This window comes from Panthera leo, chromosome C1 (genome assembly GCF_018350215.1).
Source record: "Panthera leo isolate Ple1 chromosome C1, P.leo_Ple1_pat1.1, whole genome shotgun sequence".
NCBI lineage: Eukaryota > Metazoa > Chordata > Mammalia > Carnivora > Felidae > Panthera > Panthera leo.
Window position 1 is genome coordinate 94344877 of NC_056686.1, and position 26195 is coordinate 94371071.

General features: G+C 37.5%; 1 protein-coding gene across 8 annotated transcripts; it reads right to left on the bottom strand.

Annotated features, from left to right (window-relative positions):
- Positions 1-1569: 1569 nt before the first annotated feature.
- On the bottom strand, positions 1570-26163 carry DRAM2 (DNA damage regulated autophagy modulator 2). Of its 8 annotated transcripts, none has more exons than XR_006206544.1 (11): positions 26050-26137; positions 24850-24980; positions 23643-23710; positions 19451-19592; positions 15803-15870; positions 14429-14568; positions 7123-7300; positions 6539-6621; positions 4753-4845; positions 2505-4219; positions 1570-2022 (listed from the first exon to the last, which is right to left on the bottom strand). XR_006206544.1 is itself a non-coding variant. In XM_042953386.1 (10 exons), the coding sequence occupies exons 4-10, from the start codon at positions 19579-19581 to the stop codon at positions 1978-1980; spliced, it is 738 nt and encodes a 245-aa protein (XP_042809320.1). In that variant the 5' UTR covers positions 19582-19592; positions 23643-23710; positions 24850-24980; positions 26050-26138; the 3' UTR covers positions 1570-1977. The 8 variants fall into 8 exon arrangements, 5 of the variants coding, with proteins under 5 accessions (XP_042809320.1, XP_042809319.1, XP_042809321.1 ...); XR_006206543.1 differs by having other exon boundaries at positions 1955-3073; positions 3575-4219; XR_006206542.1 differs by having other exon boundaries at positions 1955-3073; positions 3397-4219.
- Positions 26164-26195: the final 32 nt, after the last annotated feature.

The window sequence follows — 26195 nt, forward strand, 5'->3', positions numbered from 1 at the left end:
GCTTGAGGATGCATTAGTCCAATCCCTGCCTTATCTTCACTTGGCCTTCTGTTTCTGTGTCTCTTTATGGTCTTCTTATAAGGACACTAAATCATTGGATTTAATATGATATAGTATGATGTCATAACTAAGTATATCTACAATAACCCTACTTCCAAATAAGGTCACATTCTAAAGTTCTGGATGGACGTGGCTTTTTTTATTAAAAAAATTTTTTTTTAACGTTTATTTATTTTTGAGACAGACAGAGATAGAGCATGAACGGGGGAGGGTCAGAGAGAGAGGGAGACACAGAATCCGAAACAGGCTCCAGGCTCTGAGCTGTCAGCACAGAGCCCGACGCGGGGCTCGAACCCACGAACTGTGAGATCGACCTGAGCTGAAGTCGGACACTTAGCCAACTGAGCCACCCAGGCGCCCCAAAGGATGGACGTGGCTTTTGAGAGAATACTATTCAGCTCAGCATATTAATCCTGCTAGGTGTTTATCAATTTTAATCATTTCCAAAGTCTCACTTTTTTGTTGATTTTCTGTGTTAATTTCCATCAATTGTGGATATGTTCTCTGTCAATATCTCTTCAAACATTTCTTCCGTGCCATTCTCTTTTTCTTCACCTTGTGAAACTCAATTACAAGATGCAAGGCCATTTGATTTTGCCTTCAAAACTCAAATACTCTGTCCTTTTTATTTTCACTCCCTTTTCTCTTTGATTTTCAGTTTTTTATTTTCAATTGTCCCATCTTCCAAGTTTATCAAATCATTTCCTATGTAGTCATATCATATTCAATTCTAGAATTTTCTTTTTGTTTCCCATAGTTTACATGTATTTGCTGAAAATCCCCATCTTTTCATGCATGTTTTCCACCCTTTTTACTACCTCCTTCAGCAATTTATCATAGTTAATCTACTTCTGATAACTACAATATCTGGGCAATCTCTGAGTTCACTTCTATTGACTTCTCTCTGAATCAAATCAAATGTCTCTGCTCCTTGAAGGTCTTATAATTTCTTGCTGCATGCTGGATATTTTCTATAAAAGAACAGTAGGTATGAAAATAAATAATAATTACCTCCACAAAAGGGTGTGCCTATTCCTTGTCAGGCTCTTAGACTGGGAAGCTGCATCAATCTAATCTGTGGTTGATGTGGAGATGAGCTGTGCTGATTTAGTTTAGTTTTACCACTTGCTTCAAATATTTTAAATGAAGATTTCCTTTCAGCAGGAATTGGGATCTGAGAATTGGTGAGAACTTAGTAGAACCTTTGGTTTTTCAGCTAAATCGCCAGCTTTCCAAACATGTGGAGTTTCTCTTTGCACTACATTCCAAAGGCATAAGTTAGAATTTGAGGTTTTCTCTTTGTATTCCACTCAGGCTTCCTGAGAAGGTGAACTCTCTCTCAAATTACCATGCCTTTTGGAGGATACAGTTGCTTACACTCACAATGCCTCAGAAAGATTTTTCCTATTTTAGTTCTGTTCTATGTTCTTATCTTCCTAGTAAGTGAGTACATTCTTTCTAAAACTAGCAATCTGGCTGATTGAAAAGAAGCAAGACATAAATCACGGATTTATAAAGATAAGCCAATGTTTACTGAACTTCATTTCACAGTGAGTCTATACAGGACAAGGCAGAAGAGATAAGAGAAGTTCTTTCTCTTTCATAAATCCACTGAGCACTTACAACATATGACACTATTCCAGCAAAATATAATCTCAGTAACTAGGATGGATAAAAATGGAGCTCCTAAATTATAGAAGATCTTGTTTGATTTTCTAAAATCTAAAATTAGAAGTGGACTAGTTCAGGTTCCTTTTACCATGTGATTCTGCCATCTCCTAAAATCTTATCATCAATAATATCCATTGACTGGAAAGAGGGAAAAAAAGGGGACGGGCATTCCCGTTTTTCAGAATCTTAATATGAAAACAACAAATACATCCATTTCACTTACATTTCAGTGGCTAATATTCAGTCTCATGCAATTCTTAATTGAAAGGGAGGCTGGGAAATGCAGTTTTGCTGTGTATCCAGAACAAAAAAGAAATACATTCAGTTCATAGAATCTGTTAATTTTGTCAGCTTAACAACCTTCTATCCTTAAAGCTAAATATTCAATACAGGAACGTTGATTGAATTGAAGAGGAATGCCTTATCTGTTTATACAAGCTTCTGTACTGACATTGGAGGCAAGTCATATTTTAAGGGAGGGTGTGGTTCTCTTCCATTACTTCAGTGTAAGTGAGGGATAAACACACATTCAAAAATCTATTTATAATCCCTTTTTGAATTAACATTTTCACCCTCTGTTATGTTTAAGAGTAAAAGTTACATAATGGGATTAAAATACTATTGAAGTAACTTTTTGTTTTATAAGAATTTAATGTGTTAGTGCATATTTCTAAACCTAATATTCTAGTACAGACCTGTAAGTCCAAGTTCTTCCTGTGTCATCCTCCCCACATGTAATTTATAAACTTTGATTCTATCAATCCCCCTCTCACCATATGTGGTCCTTCACAACTTGAATTTCAGCTTCCTTGATGTACAGGAGTCAGGACCCACCAGTGTTTCTCAGCTGTGGTTGCACTATGATTTTCAGAGGCATGAAAGAAATTTTTCATGGCTTGTATCCAAATATTTTTCTAGTGATGTCAAATTTCAATGCATCGATATTTACTGAAGTATCTCCCATGGTCACTACTGTGTGACCTATGTAAATAGTATTTTATTCCACTTTCTGTCTTATTAGCCCAGAAGTCTTCAGCAGTATTACTTACACAGTCTTATATCTAGAAACTTATTCCTAATTGAGATTTCTAATTCCACCAGATAACCATTTTCTTTTAAAGTGCTCCCTCTTATACGTTAAACTTGTCACCATCTTTTATTTTGGCCATGGAATCATTTCTTCTAAAATGATAAACCCTGTTAATCTTCTTCAAAGATTCTTTTGAGAACCAGTCACTGGGAACCTTCTGGATGATCATTTTCTTCTTTTGAATTTTCTCTGGGATCTGTAAACCATTCTTTATCTGCACAGATATGGATCCAAGTAGAAGCTATCCAATCACTTGCATGACAGAGAGAGAGAGAAAGTTGTTTTTGTGGATACAAGTATCACAACTATTTTGTACCTAGTTTTCTCCCCCTCTCCCCCCTTTGATTTTGTCCTTCCTACAAAGATCACACCCTGTTTAAAAGGGTTAGTATTTGCTCATTCAAGACTACTTTTACAAATAATTATAATTTCTATATAAATGAAAATCTCAGAAGCTCTTGACAGCAGTTTGTGGTAACTTCTATTAATCATATCTGCTATTACTCACAACCTTTCAGCCTTATGTATGAACACTAGTCCTTGTTTTGTGTAGATCACAACTGAAGTAAACTTACCTATAGCTACTTCTCTCATGCATCGAGTGATTAAAATCCCATTTCAGAGACTAAGCTTCATGAACCTCTTGCAAGGATGTGTGACAGACTAGTTGGCATAGTATTTGGCCTTATGGCAGGAATTAAATCAACACCTACAGAATCACTTGTGCAAAGCCTAAGCAATGAAAGTGCTTACATGAATTCAGGTCTGCTCCCCTTAATAAGTGGATTCCAGAAGAAAAAAATTTTATAAAGACTGTAAGAAATGTAGTGATATGGTAAAACTATTACTTCAAAACCCAATTCTAAAGGAGCTGCTGAGCAATGCTGAGTATCCAGGGTCCTGGAAAATGTCCTTATAAAAGTGCTCCAAACAAAACATGCTTTACGATGATTTAGAAAATATGAAAGGCTGGATTTTGTAGACTGCTTGGTACACTTCTGGTTGTTTCTCATAAGTAGGAAAAAAATCTACAATGTTGTAGTCCTTTGGTTTTATTTTCTGGGATTAAAAAAAAGTATAGGCATAAATGTTTTCCCATGCTCTTCTTGATGATATCCTTTAAAATAACTTATCAAACGGCTTTATGTCTCTTGTTTATCAGTGTTCATCAAAGTCACTGTCAGCCTTGATTAACTGGTTGAAAATTTCAGAGCAGAGTAAGTAACTTTCATGAACATTTTCCCCAATCCCTGAGAATCATAATCATCACAGAAATGTTTTATCCCTTCATCATAAATCTCTGGAAAGTAGCCGTGTTCGTTCATTGTTAACAGGGCAAGGAGCAGTGTCATAGAGGGTTAATCCATGTAAATTGGCTTCCACTTGTAAAGAAATTTTCTGTAACAGAAAAGAAAATTATATATAGACGTTTGTTCCTTAAAGACATCTTCAATGTCTTCAACATCACATCTTCGATATGTTCTGAGGAACATTTATGGGATTGAGGATGTAAATCAATTCTAATGAGTAACAAGAGTGAGACAGATGCTATACTGACAAAGGTATCAACTGTAGTACCAACAGAGTTGGGAAAACCAAGCTTCTCTACTCAGAAGTTCTTCATTTTTCTTTGGTTTCTAAAAGGAATCAGTAGGCGGAGGAATCAGGAAACGTAGGCAGAGTTGATGAAAATTCTGTGAAAAAGTTTCTGCAAATTTACTTGTTCTACAGCCCTATTTTCAAGGTTGAATACCTTACTAACAATACACTACTTCTCCAAACACAGAAACAATTTCCCTGAGTCGCTCCTCTTCTGGCATTGCTGCTTATGAAGTTAATTTTCAAAAAGGCTGGAGACTTGCCTATAGAAACTTCTCTTATTCCACCTGCAGGAAGTTTGACTGCATAAATCTAACGCTGTGTTTTCTTACCTGAAAATCACGGATGTAAGTCAAGAAAAAACCAAAGAAGGAGAATGACAAAGACCATTCTGCTGCAGTGGTGATCATGTGAAGCACATAACCCTTGAGTGACAATGGAAAAAAAAAGAACAGTTCTGTGAAATTTCATTCAAATAATCTATAATTTCTCTCAAAAAACCCATAAAATTTATAATCCAATCTGCCTTATGAAAATTAAAGGACATCAGGTAAATACTAAGGACATTTTAATACACTATAGACTTTTGTTAAAAATGTGTCCATTTGAGTTTAACTATAACAAGCATGCTATATTAATTAAAGATGTTAATAAAAGGGGAAGGTATAGAATACACTGATAACACAGAACCCTCTGTACTATTTTCACAATTCTTCTGTAAATATAAACTATCTAAATTCGGATTTGTTTAAAAACTTAATTCCATTTATATTTTATAAATAATTCCACATCTGAACTTTCTGTGGAAAAAAACCCAATCCTTAATTTATTGAACCTAGCTCAAGAATTAAAGACAGACATTAGAAAGTTCCTCCTAAATGATTTACCTACTGTAAATTTCATCCAGAGCAAATAAAATTTCCATCTGAGAACTAAGACAGGAGAACTTCTCTATGATCAGGAAGTTACTGCCTTTCCCACAACCATAAGATTCATTAAATGTCACTAAAAATGTTTAGGTAAAAAATGCTCATGGTAAACGTGGTGTCATTTTTAGAGCATTAAATAATATATGGATTATAGCTAAGAGAATCCAGGGGCTCCTAGGTGGCTCAACTGGTTGGGGATCCAACTCTTGAGTTTGGCTTAAGTCATGATCCTAGGGTCATGAGATCAAGCCCTAGGTCAGGGTCTGCACTGAGCATTGAGACTGCTTGAGATTCTCTTTCTCCCTCCTTCTGTCCCTCTCCTCTGCTCATATATCTCTCTCTAAAATAAAAAAATATATACAATAAAAAAAATAACTGAGAATGGGGCACCTGGGTGGCTCAATCAGTTAAGCGTCCAGCTTTAGCTCAGGTCATGATCTCACGGTCCGTGAGTTCGAGCCCCACGTTGAGCTCTGCGCTGGCAGCTCGGAGCCTGGAGCCTAGTTGGATTCTGTGTCTCCCTCTCTCTCTGCTCCTCTCCCACTTATGCTCTGTCTCTCTCTCTCTCAAAAGTAAATAAACATTAAAAACTATTTTTAAAAAATAACTGAAAGAATCTAATAAATTATTCCATTCTTTCATTCTTATAAACATGTCCTATCCAGGGCTAATTCTTTAAAAATAACTTAAAATGAAATGCCACTGAGAGGTTTGTGAAAACAGATGAACTTATTTTATCATCTATTTAGTATATGTCCCTCCACTTTTTTTCTCAGGATCAAAGATGCTATCTCCATTCAGATATCCAGTATACTGGAACCCAAATGTAGAGTCCATAATAATAAACTTCCAGATAATAATTCAGAAAACACGATTTCTAATAATAAAAGATCTCAGTTGGGTATGTTGTACACTACATCCATATTTAGGAGAGACAATTTCTGAGAAAACTCTTTGCCATCACGATTCTCTTCATGTCTTGAAAATGTTCACTGATCAGACGCGAGAGAATAACACAGGTAATTCTACACAAACTCAATCATACATAGTAAATAATCCTAATTTAACAGAATTGACTATTCTACTGAAAAAGTTTCATTTTTGGTGATGACACAAAAGAATACATCAAAACCAACCAAACTAGTCATCTTTAATATAAAACTAAGTTTTGTAGATTCCAAGCTCTTACTTTGTCCTCGGGGTCCCAATGGAGTTTCTGGTCTACATCTTTGCCATAATTGCCACTGTGCAACAATGATGAGGAAGTCAGCACTATAAAAAAAAGTAAGTCAAGGAGAATCTCGGACAAGACCTGTGCATTTAAATTACATTCAAAATAAAAATAACTTTAAAGGTCCCAAAGGATTACTCATACATTTGTTACCAAGGTCCAAACCCATTTTCTTAAAGACTAGATGTCACATAGCAGTAGTGAAAATTAAAATGTGCCTGGAGGATTACTATGAAATGGTCTGTAGAGTCAACTCCCCTTTGCTCAGTAAATCAGTACTATCCTCCATAATTGTTCTCAAGGACATAAACTCATCCTTCAGATGTCTGAAGTGAGTATGGTCAGGCTAAACATCAGCTTTGTTCCTAGTTCAATTACTGAGGTCTTATGTAAAATTTGAATTTCACATTTCAAGTCTTTTAGTTTACTAACCCAAGAATCTCACCCACAAAAGACCTGCTTACAATATGCCAACAGTGTTCACTTAAATTCTGTTATTCAATTCCCTTCCAAGTGGAGCCACATTTTACAGCAAAGGATACTGCTAAATGCACTTACTCCACACCAGATAACCAGCAATAGTCTAATCCAGAAGACTTGTTTGCCATGAATTTTGGGCTGCATTTGGTAGGAAAGGATGGTCTGAACCAACATATATAACGAGCCCATACCAAAGGTGAGCACAGCTCCACATATGTGTACAGGAAAAAAGTCTGTTTTCTAAGAGGTAGAAAGAAGAAATAAGTAAATAAGGTAAACTCAAAACACATTACCAACACAATATTTAAAAGCACAAGCCAGCGATTTCAATAGAACATTCACTGAGTGCAAAAATACTGCGAATTCTACAAAATTAGTTCTTGAAGTAATTCTCTCTTAGACTACTCAGCATAAGCCAGAGGACTACAGTAAAACAAATTATTCATATGCCACTACTGAAAATATGACAGTAGTTGTTCATTTACTCATTGAATACCATGTTTCTGTGGGTGCCTCTTGTGTGTCAAGCACTGTTCTAACTACTCAGATATATCAGTGAACAAAACAGGCAAGCATCTGGCCCTCAGAGTTTATATTCAAGTGAAGAAGCAAAAACAATAAATAATAAACTTTAGAAGCAAGTAAAATTCATAGTATGTTAGATGGTGATAAGGACTATAGAAAAAGAGTAATGCACAACAAAGGGAGATTAGCAGGTTGGAAAGCTGGAGGGAGGGAGTTTCAACTGAAACCCAATTTAAATCAAAAGCAATTTAAAGTCTCAAAAAATTTAAACACCCCACCTTGGCTCTAATTGATTGGTATTGATAAAGTATACAAGGGATTATCATAAATTATAATTTTTCCCCCTTTACCTCACTCTTACCGGTATCCATTTACATTTTATTTTTTACTACATATACCCTCTGCTTAAAAGTGACAAGAGTGGCTCTCCAAAAATCCTACAAAGACCTTCAGTTGAGCCCCTCTAATTCTCGAAGCTGGCACTGTCTGTATTTCATGTGGTTGGGAAGGCACTGCACAGCATCTGGCACGGAGGGCATCACGGGGTAGCAAGAGGGAAGAGGTAGGGCTTGAGCCCCTCCTTTCAGTCAACTGTGCTAATTCACAAATACAGAACCCAACTTTCTTAGTTGAAGCTACAGGAAGTTTCCAGTATAAAGAAGTAAAAGATAACATTTTTGGCAACGCCATTGGTTTTCTTTTGGAGAGAAAAGGCTACTTTGATGCAGTTTGCGGTGTTATAACTGGCAATGAGTTATGAGTACTGAGAAGGGAAAAAAATGCATTGTCATTTCCACTTTGGGTAACAGAAAAAAAACCCTTCAGCACCTGTAAAACAATACAAAAAATAATAAAAAATAAAACAAAATGGTACTATCTTATCTTCATATGGGAATTTATCTGTACGTATGGATAAAGGCTGGAAAAATATAGACAAAAATGAAATTAACTATTTTAGGGCTATGAGAAGGAATATGGGTGAACTTTTCCCCTTAAAAATATTCTCATATCGTGATGATGCTAGAGATAGAACCTGATTGATGACCATCTGGGACGAGTACACAGTCCCATCAATAAAACCCTGTGACTTAAAAAGTAAAAATAAAAAATGGAGAACATTTATTACTATATTTTTATAGTTATAATAAAGGAATATAAAACTGGCAGGAATATTTAACTGGCAGTGCTTCAGCTTGTACATTAAATTTTGTCATATTTTTGAGACCAGAGAAACAGCAAAAGATCTTGAAATAGGTCAGACAGCATTCTTCCTATGGAATGCTAGAGCCTCTGGGTATAGTTCTACACAAATGTGAATTTTACTTGGCTTGGATGAGGCTACTTTTCACAGAAAACTTCTGTAATAATAAAGCTATGTGTAGCTTAGAATTCATAGGTAAATATTTTGCATACGACTTTTGAAAATGAAACAAACCATCCTTTGAGGTGTAGAATAGTTCTATATTTGTTCACAGGGAAGAAGAGTAAAGGAAGAGAACAGAAGAGAATTCTATTCATATTTATTATAACCATTGTTCTTTGGGCATATTTTATGTAATGCTTTTGCACAAATGCATTGAAACTTGATTGAAAGTCACAGAAACTCACACTTATGGAAAAGAGGGTATTTATACCTTTTATACTCATTTTACTAGAAAGGGCAATGATAGACCTATTCCTTGCATAAGCTAGATTAAAGTGTTCTGTACCTGGAAAAAAAAGTTATGTACAGAGACAGAAGTTAACTTATAGAACACTGATAGTAATACAAATAATCCACATCTGCATAAATGCAAACTGTGTCCTTTTGAATGCTATTAATTATTACCCTGTGAATAATGGCCAGTTTTGCATCATAAATTTATTTTACATTCCTTATCTGACAATAAATGTGTGGTACTTTGACTTCTCTTTTGAGCTGATTTGTAATTCCTAGTATTTCTCTCATGAATTAATAAGTTAAATAAAAGTCTTTGACACTTTTATCCTCTTTAAAAATATATCCTTTATCAAAGACAAAAACTTATCTTTTGACAAAGACAAGAAAAATTACAGAGATTATGTGTGGTCAGGAGCCAATGTCTGATAAAGAACTTATAAATTACATATTGATTATATCTGTAAACTTTACCTAAAAGCAGTTAATGAAACTTAGGAACTAATATCCTGCTTACTTATCCTCTCTCCCAGGTGTCCTTGAGGATAAATTTTACAGGAAGAGAGAATGCCATGTGACAACAGAGGCATATATTATAGAGTTATGCCATGAGCCACGCATACCAAGGGTTACTGGTTTCCACCAGAAACTAAGAAAGAGGCATGGAATAGCCTGTGTCCAAAAGGGAACCACCCCTACTAACATCTTGGTTTCAGACTTCTGGCCTCCTAAACTTTCAGAGAATAAATTTCTGTTATTTTAAGCCACTTGATGTACGGTATTTTGTTATGGCAGCCTTATGAAATTAACATAGATTTCTGCTTACTTGACCCTTCCAAGTTTCCTTGAGGGTAAATTTCCTAGGAGGGGAAAAATTCCTCTAAGTAGGCATTGAGGACATATGTGTTTGTTTTGCTGAATATTATCATACACAGTTGTTTTAAAAGAAATTAAATTTGTATCTTTTTAGTCAGAGTTTTCAAATCTCATTAGATCTCTTTAAATATGGACGGCCACCCACACTCAGATATCACCTCACGCCAGTCAGAGTGGCCAAAATGAACAAATCAGGAGACTATAGATGCTGGAGAGGATGTGGAGAAACGGGAACCCTCTTGCACTGTTGGTGGGAATGCAAACTGGTGCAGCCACTCTGGAAAACAGTGTGGAGGTTCCTCAAAAAATTAAAAATAGACCTACCCTATGACCCAGCAGTAGCACTGCTAGGAATTTACCCAAGGGATACAGGAGTACTGATGCATAGGGGCACTTGTACCCCAATGTTTATAGCAGCACTCTCAACAATAGCCAAATTATGGAAAGAGCCTAAATGTCCATCAACTGATGAATGGATAAAGAAATTGTGGTTTACATACACAATGGAGTACTATGTGGCAATGAGAAAGAATGAAATATGGCCCTTTGTAGCAATGTGGATGGAACTGGAGAGTGTGATGCTAAGTGAAATAAGCCATACAGAGAAAGACAGATACCATATGGTTTCACTCTTATGTGGATCCTGAGAAACTTAACAGAAACCCATGGGGGAGGGGAAGAAAAAAAGAAAAAAAAAGAGGTTAGAGTGGGAGAGAGCCAAAGCATAAGAGACTCTTAAAAACTGAGAACAAACTGAGGGTTGATGGGGGGTGGGAGGGAGGGGAGGGTAGGTGATGGGTATTGAAGAGGGCATCTTTTGGGATGAGCACTGGGTATTGTATCAAAACCAATTTGATAATAAATTATATATATTAAAAAAATATATATATATATACATATATATACATATATATGGACGGCCACAAAAGGGGCGCCTGGGTGGCTCAGTTGGTTGGTCATCTGACTTTGACTCAGGTCATATCTCACGGTTTGTGGGTTCAAGCCCCACATCAGGCTCTGTGCTGACAGCTCAGAGCCTGGAGCCTCCTTCAGATTCTGTGTCTCCCTCTCTCTCTGTCCCTCCCGCTTGCACTCTCTCTCTCAAAAATAAATAAACATTAAAAAAAATAATAAAAATATATAGACGGCCACAATAATCACAAGAGAATTTTTAGCCATCCTGCTTAGTCCTTTAGCCTCTTCACGAAGTTACTAAACAATGAGAACATGTTGGTGGTAAGTACTATGTTAGGTGCTAAATATGCAATATACACAACGGTGAACAAACCCATGGTGCTTACAATTAATGGAGAACTAGATCAACTAAAAATTTTTAAAAACCATAGATATAAAATTAGACTGTAAGAAGTACTGTGAGAAATTTGTTTCCAGAGCTTAGAGAACACAAAGAATACAAATAAAGAAAACTCAAACTACACAGAAGCAAGTCTATTCACAGATTTCCCTGAGGAACTACAGCGTGCACTGAGATCTTTAAGACACCTCGATCTGTTTAGGCTTGGGGTTGTGAAATGTCCAACAAAGGAAACATGAAATGGAGTGAAATAACTTATCTTATTCAAAGAACAAAGAAAGTCCAGTGTTATGTACAAGGGAAGACATTAAGAAGGGGAATGATGCAGGGGCGCCTGGGTGGCTGTCGGTTGAGCATCTGACTTCAGCTCAGGTCATGATCTCGCGGTTTGTGAATTCGAGCCCCGTGTCAGGTTCTGTGCTGACAGCTCAGAGCCTGGAACCTATTTCAGATTCTGTGTCTCCCTCTCTCTCTGCCCCTCCCCTGCTCATGCTCTGTCTCTCTCTGTCTCAAAACTAAATAAAACATTAAAAAATTAAAAAAAAAAAAAAAGAAGGGGAATGATGCAGAACGAGGTTAAAGAGGTAGACAGCACCCAGATCATGTAAGACCTTTGACTTAATTAAGCAGCTTGGCAGGCAGTTTGCCAAACTCCTTTTTCTCTCTTGATTCTATGTCTTTGCATGAAACTTTGGAGCTGTACAGCTCTAAGCAGGGGTACAGAGAAACAGAGTAGGATGTATATATAGCTCCAAAAGATTATACCGGAGCAATATTAAATGAAAGGCTTGCAAGAGTGAGTGCAGAGGAAGTATTCAGGCAACTATGGCAGTAGTCCAGATGAGAGAGAATGAAATCTGAACTGGCTGAGAAGGAGATGGTAGGGAGAGAAGTGGAGATGAAAATGGACAGAAGCAGATGCTTTCAACACATGTTTAAGAGGTAAGACCCATAAGTCCCTACTTTAAAACACAGTGCTAGAGTCTCTTCCAAGTCAAGCTCTAGAACTGTAAACATCTGGTTTGTGGACCTTTTTTTCCTGTATCAATCAGCTAGAGTTTGTTTTTGCAAGAGAGAAGTGGGAAGAGGGGGCAATGCACTCGCCACTTAAAATAAGCAGTAACAGTTTATGTGAGAAAGGAAGGAAGGATATCTGGGTACTATTACAGAGTCTGCTTATAAACAGGGCCCAGCAATGAAGCCATCAAGGAAGGATGTAGAAGAAATTCAATAGGTCCAAAGCTGCATGAAAAGAGATGTGACCAAGAGAGAAAAAGGAATTTGATTCAAAATTATAAGGCTCAGGTGATGAAGTAAATTAGAATGAAAGCTGAAAACAACAACAAAAAAGTATATCAACTGTTTTTGTAGGTGAATGAGATAAAGGTAGAAAGGCAGTGTGTATGAGTGCAATCAGGAACTGTCACTGGAATTTACTGGATCGCATAAACAAATTTTAGTTACTAGTAGAAGTAACAAATTAAGTGTGGAAGTCAGGTTGGGATTCATTTTCCCACATGGGGGTGACAAATATTGTTAAATTGATCAAGGGACAACCAGAGCAAAGAATCACTATCCATACACTAAAAATTTCCAAATTTCCAAAACATATTTTTAAACACTGAGCTTTAGAAACTGATGGACGGGGGGGGGGGGGGGGGCGGGTTGCTGAATGGTTTGGGCGGTTAAACATCCATCTTCGGCTCAGGTCATGATCTTGCAGTTCGTGGGTTCAAGCCCTGCAGTGGGCTCTGTGCTGACAGTTCAGAGCCCAGAGCCTACTTTGGAATCTGTGTCTCGCTCTCTCTCTGCCCCTCCCTTGTTTGCACTCTGTCTCTCTTTCTTAAAAATAAATAAACATTTTAAAAAATAAAAATAAATTAAAAAAATAAAGAAAGAAACTGATCAGGGAAGGCAGGACCCTATTTGTGGCAAAGACAACTAGGTAGCTGTCCACCAAAAATTGTATGTCCCTTCCATGGTTTAGAGTTGCCCCAGGAACTGATGCTCAGCAAGACTTCATTTCCTAGCACCCCTGTGTCTAGCAAATACATGTTACTAGAATGATGTGACTAATTCTAGTTAACGTTAAAGTTGTAAAAAGCAGGTGTGGTTTTTGCATGTTCTCTTTGACTGTTTCAGCCAGCTGGTTGCAGAAGACATTAAGGACTTAGGGAACAGCAGAGCTCAAAGAAGGATAGTGTCAAGGCCTTAAATCATTGTGGGAGGAAAGCCATCCATCAACCAAAAATAACTACACTAGATGCATGAATATGCCTCTATAAGTATATTTGTATGATGAGTGTGTATAAATAGGGCATCAAACGTCTAAACTGAAACTTTATAAAGACTGTAGAGAGATTAATCAAAAGACACAATGTGCCCAGGATGTGGCTGAAAGAATGTCAATAGAAAGGAATGTGAAGAGTTGGCAAATGTTTATGAAGGTTGACTACCACTTTGAGAATTCCCTGAGGAAAAAGCTGGAAGAGCTCCATATCCTCCCTTTACTTACTCATATAAGGGGCTGAACACCTAGAAAGAGAGGTGATCAATGGGAACATCTTAACAAGAATATAAATACAAAATAGGTGTCAGGCATATTTTTTTTAAGTTTAAGTCTATAATTTGGTCACTTATAATTTATATCAATTCTCTCTGGTCTTGGAGTAATCACCAACTAAGTAGTAATAAAGAGTCTAATAAATGAAGAGTCCTGTGGACCCTTAAAGGGATAATTTATAAATAAAGAGTTCTGTGAATCCTTAAAAGGTCAGAATAATTTATAGGTGTTCAGCAGTTTACTGAGAATGAATTTTTCTAATTGTATATGTAGTGATCTCTAAGAAGGCCAAATAATTTAATGGTAGGGGATTCTACTTTGTCAAGGCAAAGAAACAATAACAGTGTGTAACTGAATGTTTCAGGTTTCCTTTTTAACATGTATTAATTTAGGTACTTCAGGAAAATACCTATGCTGGGCTAAGGCACAAACCTGGAAGTTTGCCACGATAGAAAGTCCAAAACAACTCAGTAATCCAAGTACAAGGCCAGCCTTGTTTATTCTGATGATACGATTCTCTTCAGGATTCAGAGCATGAACTTGCTTATAACGAACATAAATTGTAGCAATGCCTGGGAAGAGATAATCCGAATGACAACAAAGTAATAAATAACCAGGGAATAAAGTTGCCAACAGTTAACAAAGGTCATATATCGTAGATTTTCCTTTTACATTTTATTTGAGAGAAGAGAAAAAACAAAAAGCAGAAATAGCTGTCGATTTCAAAGAACTTTTAAGGTTGCATTATGGAACTAGTAATATCTCTGTGTGACTCAAAGGCACTGGCCTCCTGTGGGCCTCACGTTTACAAATATTTAGGATAAAACTTAAGAGAGAAGTTTGATGTTTTCTGAAAATGTCTAATAAGTGTTATATAAAACACAAACTATTCTATATGATTAGCATTAAAGTCTAAAGTAATTAGTGCCAAAATATGGATAAAATGAGTCTAGGCAAACAAAACAAAACACTAAAAGATGATTTGCCTCACTCTCATCAAATTATTACAATTTGGCTCAATGAGATATAGCAGTCAATTACACAGGGGGAAAATCCACACAACAACCCATTTTACTATCCTTATTAGTCAAAAGAGTCAAATCAAATCAAATTTTCCATGGCAAAAATATTATCAAAGATCTCAGAAGTGTAGAAAAGGAAACAGAGATATGCTTTTGTAGACAAGTTTTTGAAAACTTTAGTCATAAGAAGAATTTCTATGCACGGAATCATTTCCTTGACTTCAATTTTTGAAGTAATAAATATCATATGGAAGAATGCAAATATTTAAAACAATCAAAACTGAGAGAAAAAATATTTTAGTAAATCATTAATGAAGTTTGGTTCAAAAAAATAAACAGGAATGTAAAATCCAGTAGAACTCCATTCTTTTGGCATTAGAACATCATTCAAAAATCAAAACGTGGTTCCACTGCTGCTCTCAAACTTCTAAACTGTTTATCCCAAATGAATTTAGTTGGTGTTAGTTGTGAGCAGTGTGTTTACAGCTTTCTGTCCTCTACTGGTTCCTTAAGAAATCCACTTAAGGCCTCAAGAAATATTTGGTTGTACTTTACAACTTTTTTTTGGATGAGAAGTTAAATAGCTTCATAGATATGTTTTATGATTTCTGTAATTTAGCATTTTTAGAAATTGCTTTTCTTTTAAAAGAAACATACCTGCGATCAATAATTTAGTGATAACAGTCCCTCCAGTAAACAGAAAGTAAAACAACAGAGTAGTGTTTAAAGAAGGAAATTAATTTAGCTATTAATTTCAATTTTTAAAATAATTCCCATCACTTACATAAAACTGCAGCGATATTTAACATTGCCCCAAACAAGCATTTTTCTGGAGGCAGTGTACCGGTGTCACTGAAAGAAAAAAAAGAAGGTATGTGGATTTCTCACACTAGGTATACATGTGCATTTTTTCTAAAGAATAAAAAATAGCAGGGTTACTTCAAATCCTTTGTCTTTTTATACATTTGTAAGTTCAGCTCTTATATAATTTTATGCGATCATGACAGTTTGAGCTCACAATATCCTACCTGGTTCACTTTTTCTCGTATCGCTTTAGCTTATTTCTTTTTCACATAACAGAAATCAACAGAAAATGATTTGAAAAACACACAAACAAAAGCACATGCTGGGTATGTTAGGGCTGTGTTCCTGACTTCCATCCTGGGCAGGTGTGTTCATCTGTCTCACCAGAATATTCATTCCCTAAACATCGCAGGCTCTTTCACAACTCTGTCTTTTGGCATCTGTTGTTGATGCTGCCTATAATTCAATTAATACTTAATCATTTCCTGTTAATTAAAAAAACATTTATCAAGCACCTCCTAAGTGCCAGACAGTATTTTAGGGACAGGAATACAGTGGTTAGTAAAGGAGACAAAGCCCTTGCCCGCCTGGAGCTTCCACGCGAGACCAGTTTTGAGTCCCCTCCCCTCCATAGCCTTAGCCAACTCCTCTAGCAGAGTGCAGACTCACAAAGCATTGTGTCCAGACTTCTATCGAAATCAATTAGTACAATGTATTGCAATGCATCGGTTTACATGCCTGTGTTTCAGGGCAGTGTGGAATACACAGATCCAGATCAACAGTCCACCCACCATTTACTGCAACACCTTGGGTATGCTCTTTTCAGTCCTTCTGACTGCTCCTTATCTGCAAAATGGGGCTATTAATTCCCTCCCAGCCTCGTCAGACCAACAAGAGGAAATGAAACTGTGGTCATACATGTGAAGATCTAGCGAAGTAGCAGACGCAGGGGAGATGCGTATTAAATGTTACTTCCTTTCCCTTCCTTCAAACTACAGTAAAGATGAAAAAGACAAAGACTTTCAAAGTCTCTTTTGAAAATAAGAAGGATCTCAACTAACACAATGTAATGGGATTAAAAACGAAATGGAAACTCGTGTCTGGTAAGGAATCAATAAGGTTTGGCGAGTTAAGTTGGGTTAAGTTCAGGAAAACTAAAGTATCAAATATCAATTCTAAGTATTGTTCCTTCTGACTCTAAAATGTATCTTCAGAAACAAAAGATTTTGTTACTCTGATCACCTTCAGGAGGTGGAGATTGTGGTTTTGTTAGTTTCTTCTACCTTTCAAAATTTCAAAAATAATGTATATATATTCTTATAATCAGAAAAAAAATCCATAATAATCCATAATAGTTGTATTTCAAGTGATGCGGTTTTGAACTATCCCATAAGTAAACAAAAGCATGCATTTCCAAGACGACTGGCTAAGTGTGCTCCTTCCTTGGCTCTGCATCAGAATGACATAAACTGGCCCACAAGTGAAAAGAGCCAAGTCCATCACCTCATCAGCATGATGCCCCAACCCGGAGGTCATCAAATTATTTTGATCATACACTATCAAAAAAAAAAAAAAAAAAAATCTGATCATGTAACTTCAAAATGTATATATTATATAAATTTAAACATTGAGATTTAAACAAAATACAGAAGTTCTAATAATTTCTCCTCGTGCCCCAGTACTAGTCTTGTGCATTCTACCTGAGCGTCCACTACTTGAACCGCTAAGAGAACATGTGCAGTGGAACCGCTGAAGCACATGTGCAGTGGAGTTGTCTTTGGAGTGAAATTTACACTTGGTTATGTCTTTTGGGACTATTAACAACTAAACCTTTCAGATAGGGTGTGTGAGCTGAAAGGAAGTTTGCAGAGCATCTAGTCTAACTCAATCATTTTTCAGATGAAGGAAATGAGCCTGAGAAGTAAAATTAAGTGCTACTGAGTTTAGATACAGTAGAATGTTGGAGAAAGATCCCAGGGTAATATTACTAAGGTCATTAGCAGGAAAATAAAAAGGCAGAATGACAGGGATGGAAAAGGAAGTGTCTAGGGTACTGTCTATCAGAAAGTCACATGCAGTACCATCACAGAACTGAAACTCTGAAGAACCCAGTGGCCTCTTAAATGATTAAAAGCTCTTTAAAGTGAAAGCAGACAAGTTCTCGAAGGGGAAGTAAAAATGCTGATGGATGCTCAGGAATCACAGATATGTGCTCGCTAAAGAGTTACTAAAGAATGAACGGGCTCCTTAAACTACATATTCTGCTAGCAGAGTGGTGAACGGTGGTGATTCTTCATCAGATTATTCCTAGACTTGGAACCTTAAATTCTAAAGTATCTTTGGTTTTTGTAAATCTTCCCAAAGTGTACCCAATTGGTTGATATCCTTTACTCCACAGCATGCTACTGTGAGAACAGATGTAGATGGTAACATTCTGATCTCTTCTTGATATTTTTAAAAGGTAAATTTAGGCTTTTGGTTTATCATCCTTTAAAAGTTCGCTATTCTCTATGTTGGAAAGATTACTTTTCAGGAGATAAACAAACAAGTGAAACAACTACAGCAACAAAACAAACAATGGAAGGAAATCAACGAAACCATTATATTACCTCTGGACAGGCAGGAACTGGAGAGGGCTGAAACAGACTTTCATTTTTTACTCTTATAAGCAGTCTAGTATTGTTTAAAATTTGTTAGAATAAGTATATATTGCCTTTATAATTGGGAAAAAAGAGAGTTACTGACATAGCACATGCAACTGAGTACCCATACTAACGTCGTTATTAGTTTTGAAATTTCAAAGATATTACTGATAAATGTTGATACTTAATGTGTTAGAAAGACCTAAACGACATGTCATAAAGATTATGAGCAGAGCCGGTAGAATCAAATTATCCAGTCAAACTGAACCTTGGTTCCATCACTTACTGAATCATGTGCCCTTGAACAAATAACTTAACCTCGGACCTCATTTCCTCCTCTCTCAAATGGGGGTAATAATTCTAACTTCAAAGGGTAATTGTAACAATTCAATTATTTAAGACCTGAAGAATGCTTGAAACATTACCTTGTACACAGTGGGTCAAGAAATAGTTGCCATTACCATTACATTTTAATACTATTACTGTTGTTTGCAGCATTTTTGAATTTTAAGGAGAGAATAATTCCACATCTCTCTTCCGAGACAACCTCAAGTACTTATTTGGAAAACAAGACACTTGAATGTCGTAATTCACTAACTAGTTCACTAAGTGAATCTAATTCCATCCCCACATTTTTTCTATCACATGGAAAGAACCAAACATAACTTCCTTTTTATATCCCTTTGGTTGTTGTAATGTCAAACATGAAATCTGAATTTTAAATGTTAGCATTAAATGTGGCTTTGGCTACTATAGACATTTTATCAATATTTGTTCTTCCAATCCATGAGCATAAAATGTTTTTCCATTTCTTTGTGTCCTATTCAATTTCTTTCATCAGTGTTCTATGAAGCAGAGTACAGATCTTTGACTTCTGTGGTCAGGTTTATTCCTAAGTATCTTATGGTTTTTGGTGCAATTGCAAATGGCTTCAATGTTAAAATGTGAATGAAACAGTCTCCTATAAAAGGATATATTTCACTGACCTGATATAAGGCAAAGCAGGGTCAACATGGTGGAGTGTTATAGCAATAATGTACGAAAATATGAAAGCAGCAGCTGTCCAAATTACTAGGGCAGAAGGAAGGAAACTGAGACCTTGCTGAAACCACCACATCTCAAACACGTCTTCCGAAGTAGAAAAAAAAACAAAAACAAATTAGAAAAGATTATTCACAAGTATTTCATCTCTTCTACTTTAGCTATCCACTCCCACAATCTTGTACTTATCACCATGAGCTGTCCCATTTCTGAAATCATCCCCCATACCATCTCCTAACACCTGTTTGCTTTCAATTTCTCGGTAAACGGAACCGAGTTTCACCCACTTGCCATATTCAGAAACATCCTTTCTCCCCCATCTTTCCACACATAATCAAGTACTAAGTAATGTTTATTCAATCTCTCAAATATCCTTCAAATCTACCCTTTCTCTCCATCTTCCCTGCCACTACTCTACCCAAAATACCATCGTTTCTTGACCAGATTATTGTTATAATCTCCTAAATGGTCCTTCTCTAGTGTGGACCATGATCAATCTAGACTCCACCCTATAACCAGAGTGATCCTTCTAATTCTGAAATACCAATCTGACCACCTAATTCTCCTACAAGAATCTTTCGGTGCATCCCTGTGCCCTTATAAATTGTCTTTCCTCCTTAACATGATCTACAAGGTCTTTGTATTGTCTGATCTCTACTTACCTTTCATAATTCATCTCTGACTACTTATTTGTTCCCAGTTCCTTGTTCTAGTTATCATCATCTTCATCATCATTACAAAAGTAAACACAGTGTCTATTCTGTGTCACCAAGTTACTAAGCATCTTAATTACATGATCTCATTTACTCCTCAGAACAGAATTACAGAGACAAAGAAAACTGCAAGGTCACAGAGCTGGAACTCAGTAGAGACAGAATTCAAACTCAGGCCTTCCATTCTAACACCAATCACTATGCTCTACTGCTATAGCGAACTTCTTTCAGATGTTCAAATGGGTCATGCTCTCTTGCACACTCATAGACCTTCACGTACACTGTTCTGTCTGGATGGCAGGCCGCAGTGCTATCATTCCCCCAGCCCTATGACCACCTGTTAACTCCTATACATATTCAAGTCCCAGATCTTCCAGCTTCAGCTGAGTGGCCCTACTTTGTTTCCAATAGTACCCTTTACTTCTCCAACCAGGGCATTTATCTCACTTAACTGTTCCTAGTTTGCTTGGTTTTATCTTCACTAAACCTTAGATTCTGAGACAGATGAAACCAACTGTTTTGTTCACCATTACATGCATAAGGGCAGGGGGAAGAAAAAGAGCACCTAAATACACACCTAACACACATCACCACTTTCTTTCTTCAACTCCAGACGGAGAATGTTAAGTAATCATAATGAATTTTAAGACATTAATGTATCTGAATGCATTTACTTTTCAAAAATAAATACAGAAATACTTTCAAATTCTAAGAAATTACTCCTCTGTATGCGAAAATAATTTCATGTTTGGAGGGGTATCTTCTCATAGTTTGAGGGACAGAAATTGAGTACTTCCCATGAACAATGTAAGAACAACTCCTATCTACACAACCCTCCAGTACACTCAGCGTCCGCATCTCAGACTGAGGTTCCAAACAATGAAATCTCAGCCATTTTTCACTTGTCATTTACTCTGATCATCTGACTTGTTGCTAAATATGTACATTTAAATCTTGCTAAATAAGTTTCTTTTCCTTTATCCCCGAAGTCACCATTATAGACATGGTTTGAGTAATTTCCTGCCTGAATTATCATAATCTCCTTCTTTCTGTTCTTTTTTTCCCTTCTGAGTCTTTAACATTCTATCAATGCTTTTCATCAATTTAAACATGACAATTCCTTGCCACATTCCTATAGTGCTTTCCCCGGCATAAGTTTCTGGGATAATGATTCTCAATTTCTAGAAAGTTTGAACTGCTTCTAAAGTCTTTAATTCTTCTCCTTTCTTCTCTTTGAACATTATTTTAATTTGTTTTGGGTAATTCTAATGCAACATCCTTAGAGGAATCTAATTTCATATTTGTTGGTTCCACCACCCCTTGCACCTGTTTTATAGTTTTTGACCATGAACTTGTATTTGGATGATTTTAATTGGGAGAATTCAAAAAGGCTTAGGTTAAGGGTAATTCATTCCAGAAGCGCCTGGGTGGCTCAGCTCAGTCGGTTGAGCGTCCAACTTCAGCTGAGCTCATGATCTTGCCATTCCCAAGTTCAAGCCCTGTGTCAGGCTCTGTGCTGACAGCTCAGGGCCTAGAGCCTGTTTCAGATTCTGTGTTTCCCTCTCTGTGTCTGACCCTCCTCCGCTCAGGCTGTGTGTGTCTCTTTCTCTCTCAAAAATAAACAAACATTAAAAAAAGAAAAGAAAAAAAGGGTGAATCATTCCAGGGAGGGTCTATGACTATTTTTGCCAGACACTCTGGCACATTACCAACCTAGGCCAACTTTAATTTCTTGACTTCCAGGTTTTTCAGACCATGTAGATATGTAAATTGAGCCCTGAATCTGAGTGATGAAAGACCCTATAGCTTCAGGTTCTCAAGGGGGAGCTTTACTCCCTCACCTGGACCTGGGTGAAAATTTCTTTGTGATCTTCCTTTGCCAGAAAGGAGATACATTTCCTAGCCCACCTTTCATTGAGTGTGGATTTTTGAGGATCCTGGCTGAATGAGGGGGAAGGTAATTCTCCAAGGCCGTAAGTTGTACAGTTGCAAGTAGAAATCTTTACATTTTATTTTTTATGAGAAAGGTCGTCCCCTGAAACACATTTACACCAACTACCCTGTGAATGGTGCCTCTTGGATTTGTATACCTGAGAAGTTAAAGGGGTATGAATTATACCTCTCTACCTTGGGGGGAGTGGGGGGGTCGTGGGGAGAAGAGGAGCCTATGAGCTGACTCTAATTGTGCTTCATTTCTGCTATCAGCCAAATGCCTTCTCCCCGCAAAAGACACATTGCTAGTTTACTACTCTGGTTTCTGCTCTCTCTCTTTGACCTTTAGCCCTGGGCATTTTCCTTTCTGTTCTACACACCTGCTATGCATTTAAAGGCTAATATAATTTATCCAACATTTAGGTGTTTTAGCAAAAGTAATTTTCACAACATCATGTCCATCTCATTTCTAGAAGCATAACCTCCTCTCCCTTTAATCATTTTTGAATGCCCACATCCTTCCTATTCTTTACAATGGAGCTCAAATACCATCTTCCACACACAACCTTCCCTTATCTCTTTGCATCTGGAAATAAGCACTCCTTCTTCAGAGAACGCTAGATTTGCACATCTCTTGTGGCTATTATCTTCTGCAGTAGGACAGATAAGGAGAGTGTCTTTAAGTGGATAAAATCCTTGATAAGAGACTCTACTACCTAAGCATAGCAGAGGGCCTTGCCCATAGTAATCACTCATTCACTATTTTCTTTTTTTTTTTTTTTAAGTTTATTTATTTATTTGAAAGAGGCAGAGAATCCCAAGCAGACTCTGAGCTGTCAGTGCAGAGCCCAATCCAGGGCTCGATCTCACAGACCATGAGATCATGACCTGAGCCAAAATCAAGAGTCTCATGACTGAGCCACCCAGGCACCCCTCACTAAATATTTTCTGAATGAACAAACAGCTAAATCCAAATCATCTTAAACCCCAAAAGGATTCACGTCTTTTCTACTTCAGTAAACAGTATTACCATTTTTCTAGGTTATCCAGATTCTAAGACCTCAGAGTAACCCTATGTTCCAATACAGTATCCTCCAGCCAAATGTGGCTACTTAAATTAAAATTACAAATGACTAAAATAAAACTTAAAATTCAGTCTTTCAGTCACACTAGCCACATTTCAAGTGCTCAAAAGCCACATGTGTCTAGTGGCTACCATGAAAGATGGTGAAGACCTAGAACATTTTCCATTATCATAGGAGAGTTCTATTGTACTATGCTACATAGCTATCACAGGGATTGCACTGACATAGCACAAGAAACTAACACATTACTGGTACATAATAAGGGCTAGCTTTTACAATTAACTGTTTTAAATAATGCCCACTTCACAGAGGTTTAGTCAAGAACTAAATGAATTAATATAAGTGAAATACTGTCATAGATGGTCCATAAATGGTTGTTCCTCTTGTAGAATAAAAAGATGAATTACCTGTTTTACAAGTTCATAAGATACGTCTTCAAATCTGCACAAACCTGCACCTTTGTAAATCTTGAAATCTACATACAAAGAGAGAAAAAGGGTATTTCAAACTGCATTCTTTTAAACATGTACAATTTCAAGTCAATGCATCAATATTTGTTCATAGGTAGAACACTATGTTATAGATTAATAACTTATTTTTCTTTAAAGAGTTGATAATTGTGTGTTTAATTTTTTTATTTTAAATCTAGTATAGTTAACATATGGTGTTATATTAGTTTCAGGCATATGATACAGTGATTCAACCATTCTATACATTACTCAGTGCTCAAGATAAGTGTACTAATGTGTTTTATAATGATATTGTACCATCTGAAATTAAGTAATATTTTAAATCCAGGATGTCAATTTTCCTATCCTTTCTCCCATTAGACAACTTTCACTGACCTCAAAAAAGATAAAATGAAAGGAAAAACACTGAGTTTCCTCCTACAAAAGGAAAGACAAAAATGAAGAAAGAACAATAGTTTATTATTAAGCAAAATAAAACATTAGTCTGTGTGATGCAATGGAAAGAACACACACAGTTGTGAGAGGAGGAAAAAAAAAATCACTAATCTGTGTGATGCAATGGAAAGAACACAGTTGTGAAATCAGTTGTGACATTTAGCCAAGTGCAAATCCTAGCTTTATCAAGTCCCAGCTGTGTGATTTAGGAAAGTTACTAAGCTTCTCTGAGTTACAGTATTCTGATTTGGAAAGCAGCTATATCAAAGGGTTGTTCCTTAGAGTAGAACAGAGTAAGCACACAATTTAACAATGAGAGTTGATTTATCAATTCTGTACAACTACCACGGGGATGGGGAACAACACTCAATTCTTTGCATGTGTGAATCATCTTGGAGTTGTATCTCCTTAGGCTTTGAGGGTTCTCATTGTTTAAACTGACAGTTTAGATGAGAAGCAGGGCTTGAAATGATTTACCAATTTGCTAATGACAACTGAAAACTTTAAGTGCACTGACTTGGTAAGGAAGACTACTTTTGCTCATGTATTTTCACAGTGGAAAGCTGGAAGTATGGCTGTCTAAGTGCCAAGCAAATAAAGTTAAAATTTTAATGGTTAATGATTTAAGGAAACCTTTGAAAATAAGCAGGAATAATCTTCATAGAGTAGTAAGAGTGATTAACAAAATGTTGTTGCGTCTCTCACCTACCTTCTCTACTTTCTTTGAAGATCCACGAATCAGAACTACAGTTACAATTCTTAAATTTCACAAATGTTTGAATGCCACTGGTAATAAGATGAATTCCTTATTCATCTGCTGAGTCCTCTAAGTGGTGACTGCTAAGAAACAAGAAAGTAAATTCTAGATATTCCAACTGAAGAGAGAAAGCCTAAAAAAGAGAGAAAGCTTAAAAAAAAAAAAAATTCTATGGAACCATCAGGCCCAAAGCAAAACAGAAAACGGTTATTTGTCTAAACTCTAACTTGGCCTTCTAGCAAATGTGATATTCTTGTAATTGCTAAATCCTATAGAGTCTAAAAGATTAACTTTGTTATACGTTGGGTCAAATGTTATAGGGAGAGAAATGGGGGAGAATCTGATGATGCCACAAGAATTACAGAAGGGCATTTGGGTACTGATTTATAAATTAAAATTTGGGAGAACTGGAAAAATTTCCCTGGTGTGTTTTCTGTTTTTCAAATGTATCCTAATGCAAAGAAAGCACGGTGTGAGGATACAAAGGACCAGCCATTTACCTTTCCGTATTGGGCTCACACACCCTTCACTCCGCCCCGCGACAGAACTGCGCGTGGTGGACAAGCTTCGGGTAAACACAAGGTCAACACAGATCTCAATTTCAAACCTGCCCCCAAGCACCCTACCAAGAACTCTGAGCCTGGGAGTGAAAACTGCAGTTTTTGTGGGACTGGGGCGAAGGTTCTCAGTAGCCGCTTAAAACAAAACCAAGGCACTATTTACACCGTTGCCTCCTTCAGAGGTGCAAAGCCCTCGGACTAGCACCTGGGACCAGGAAAAATGCGGGAGGCGGAGCCTGGCCCGGCTCGCGGAAAGGGGGCAAGGGGGAGGGAAGGAGGAGGAAAGTGGGAGGGGGACTGCCCAAGGATGGGGCGCAAAGGTGAAGCGCGGAGACCTGAGCCCAGTGCACACACCCGCCCCGGTCCCCCGGAGCCCGCCCGCGCCCCGACCACCACCAGGTCCCTCTCCCGCGCTTCGCACAGCGTAGGGCCAGCTGGCACGCGACTCGTGCGCGGGCCACCTTGGTGAGGGGGGAGGAGGGTGGCGGTCGGGCTCGGGGCGGCTTCCACTTCTCCGACCCGCCCTATCCCATCCTTTGACACACACTCCGACAGCGGTCTGGGGCCGGCCCTCATCCCCTTTTCGGCTTACCTCGCTTGCATGGGCCGGTTAGTGCTGGCCGCCGCGTCGGCAGTGGTCCCGCCGGACGAAGACAGGGCGGGCCTCCGGGGCGCGCTCCCGAGCAGCCAGGCCAGGCCTGGGGCGCGCTTACCGCCCCGAGGAGCGCGCCCGCGCCG

Bases quoted from the DNA above. Each gene is read 5' to 3' on its own strand.
- DRAM2 (XM_042953385.1), bottom strand. From the start codon at position 19,581: ATGTGGTGGTTTCAGCAAGGTCTCAGTTTCCTTCCTTCTGCCCTAGTA. The intron at 7,301-14,428 runs GTTTGTGCCTTA...TCTACCTCTTAG, and splicing joins CTATCGTGGCAAACTTCCAG to AAAACAGACTTTTTTCCTGT. The intron at 4,220-4,752 runs GTAAGAAAACAC...TTTCTGTTACAG, and splicing joins CTTACATCCGTGATTTTCAG to AAAATTTCTTTACAAGTGGA.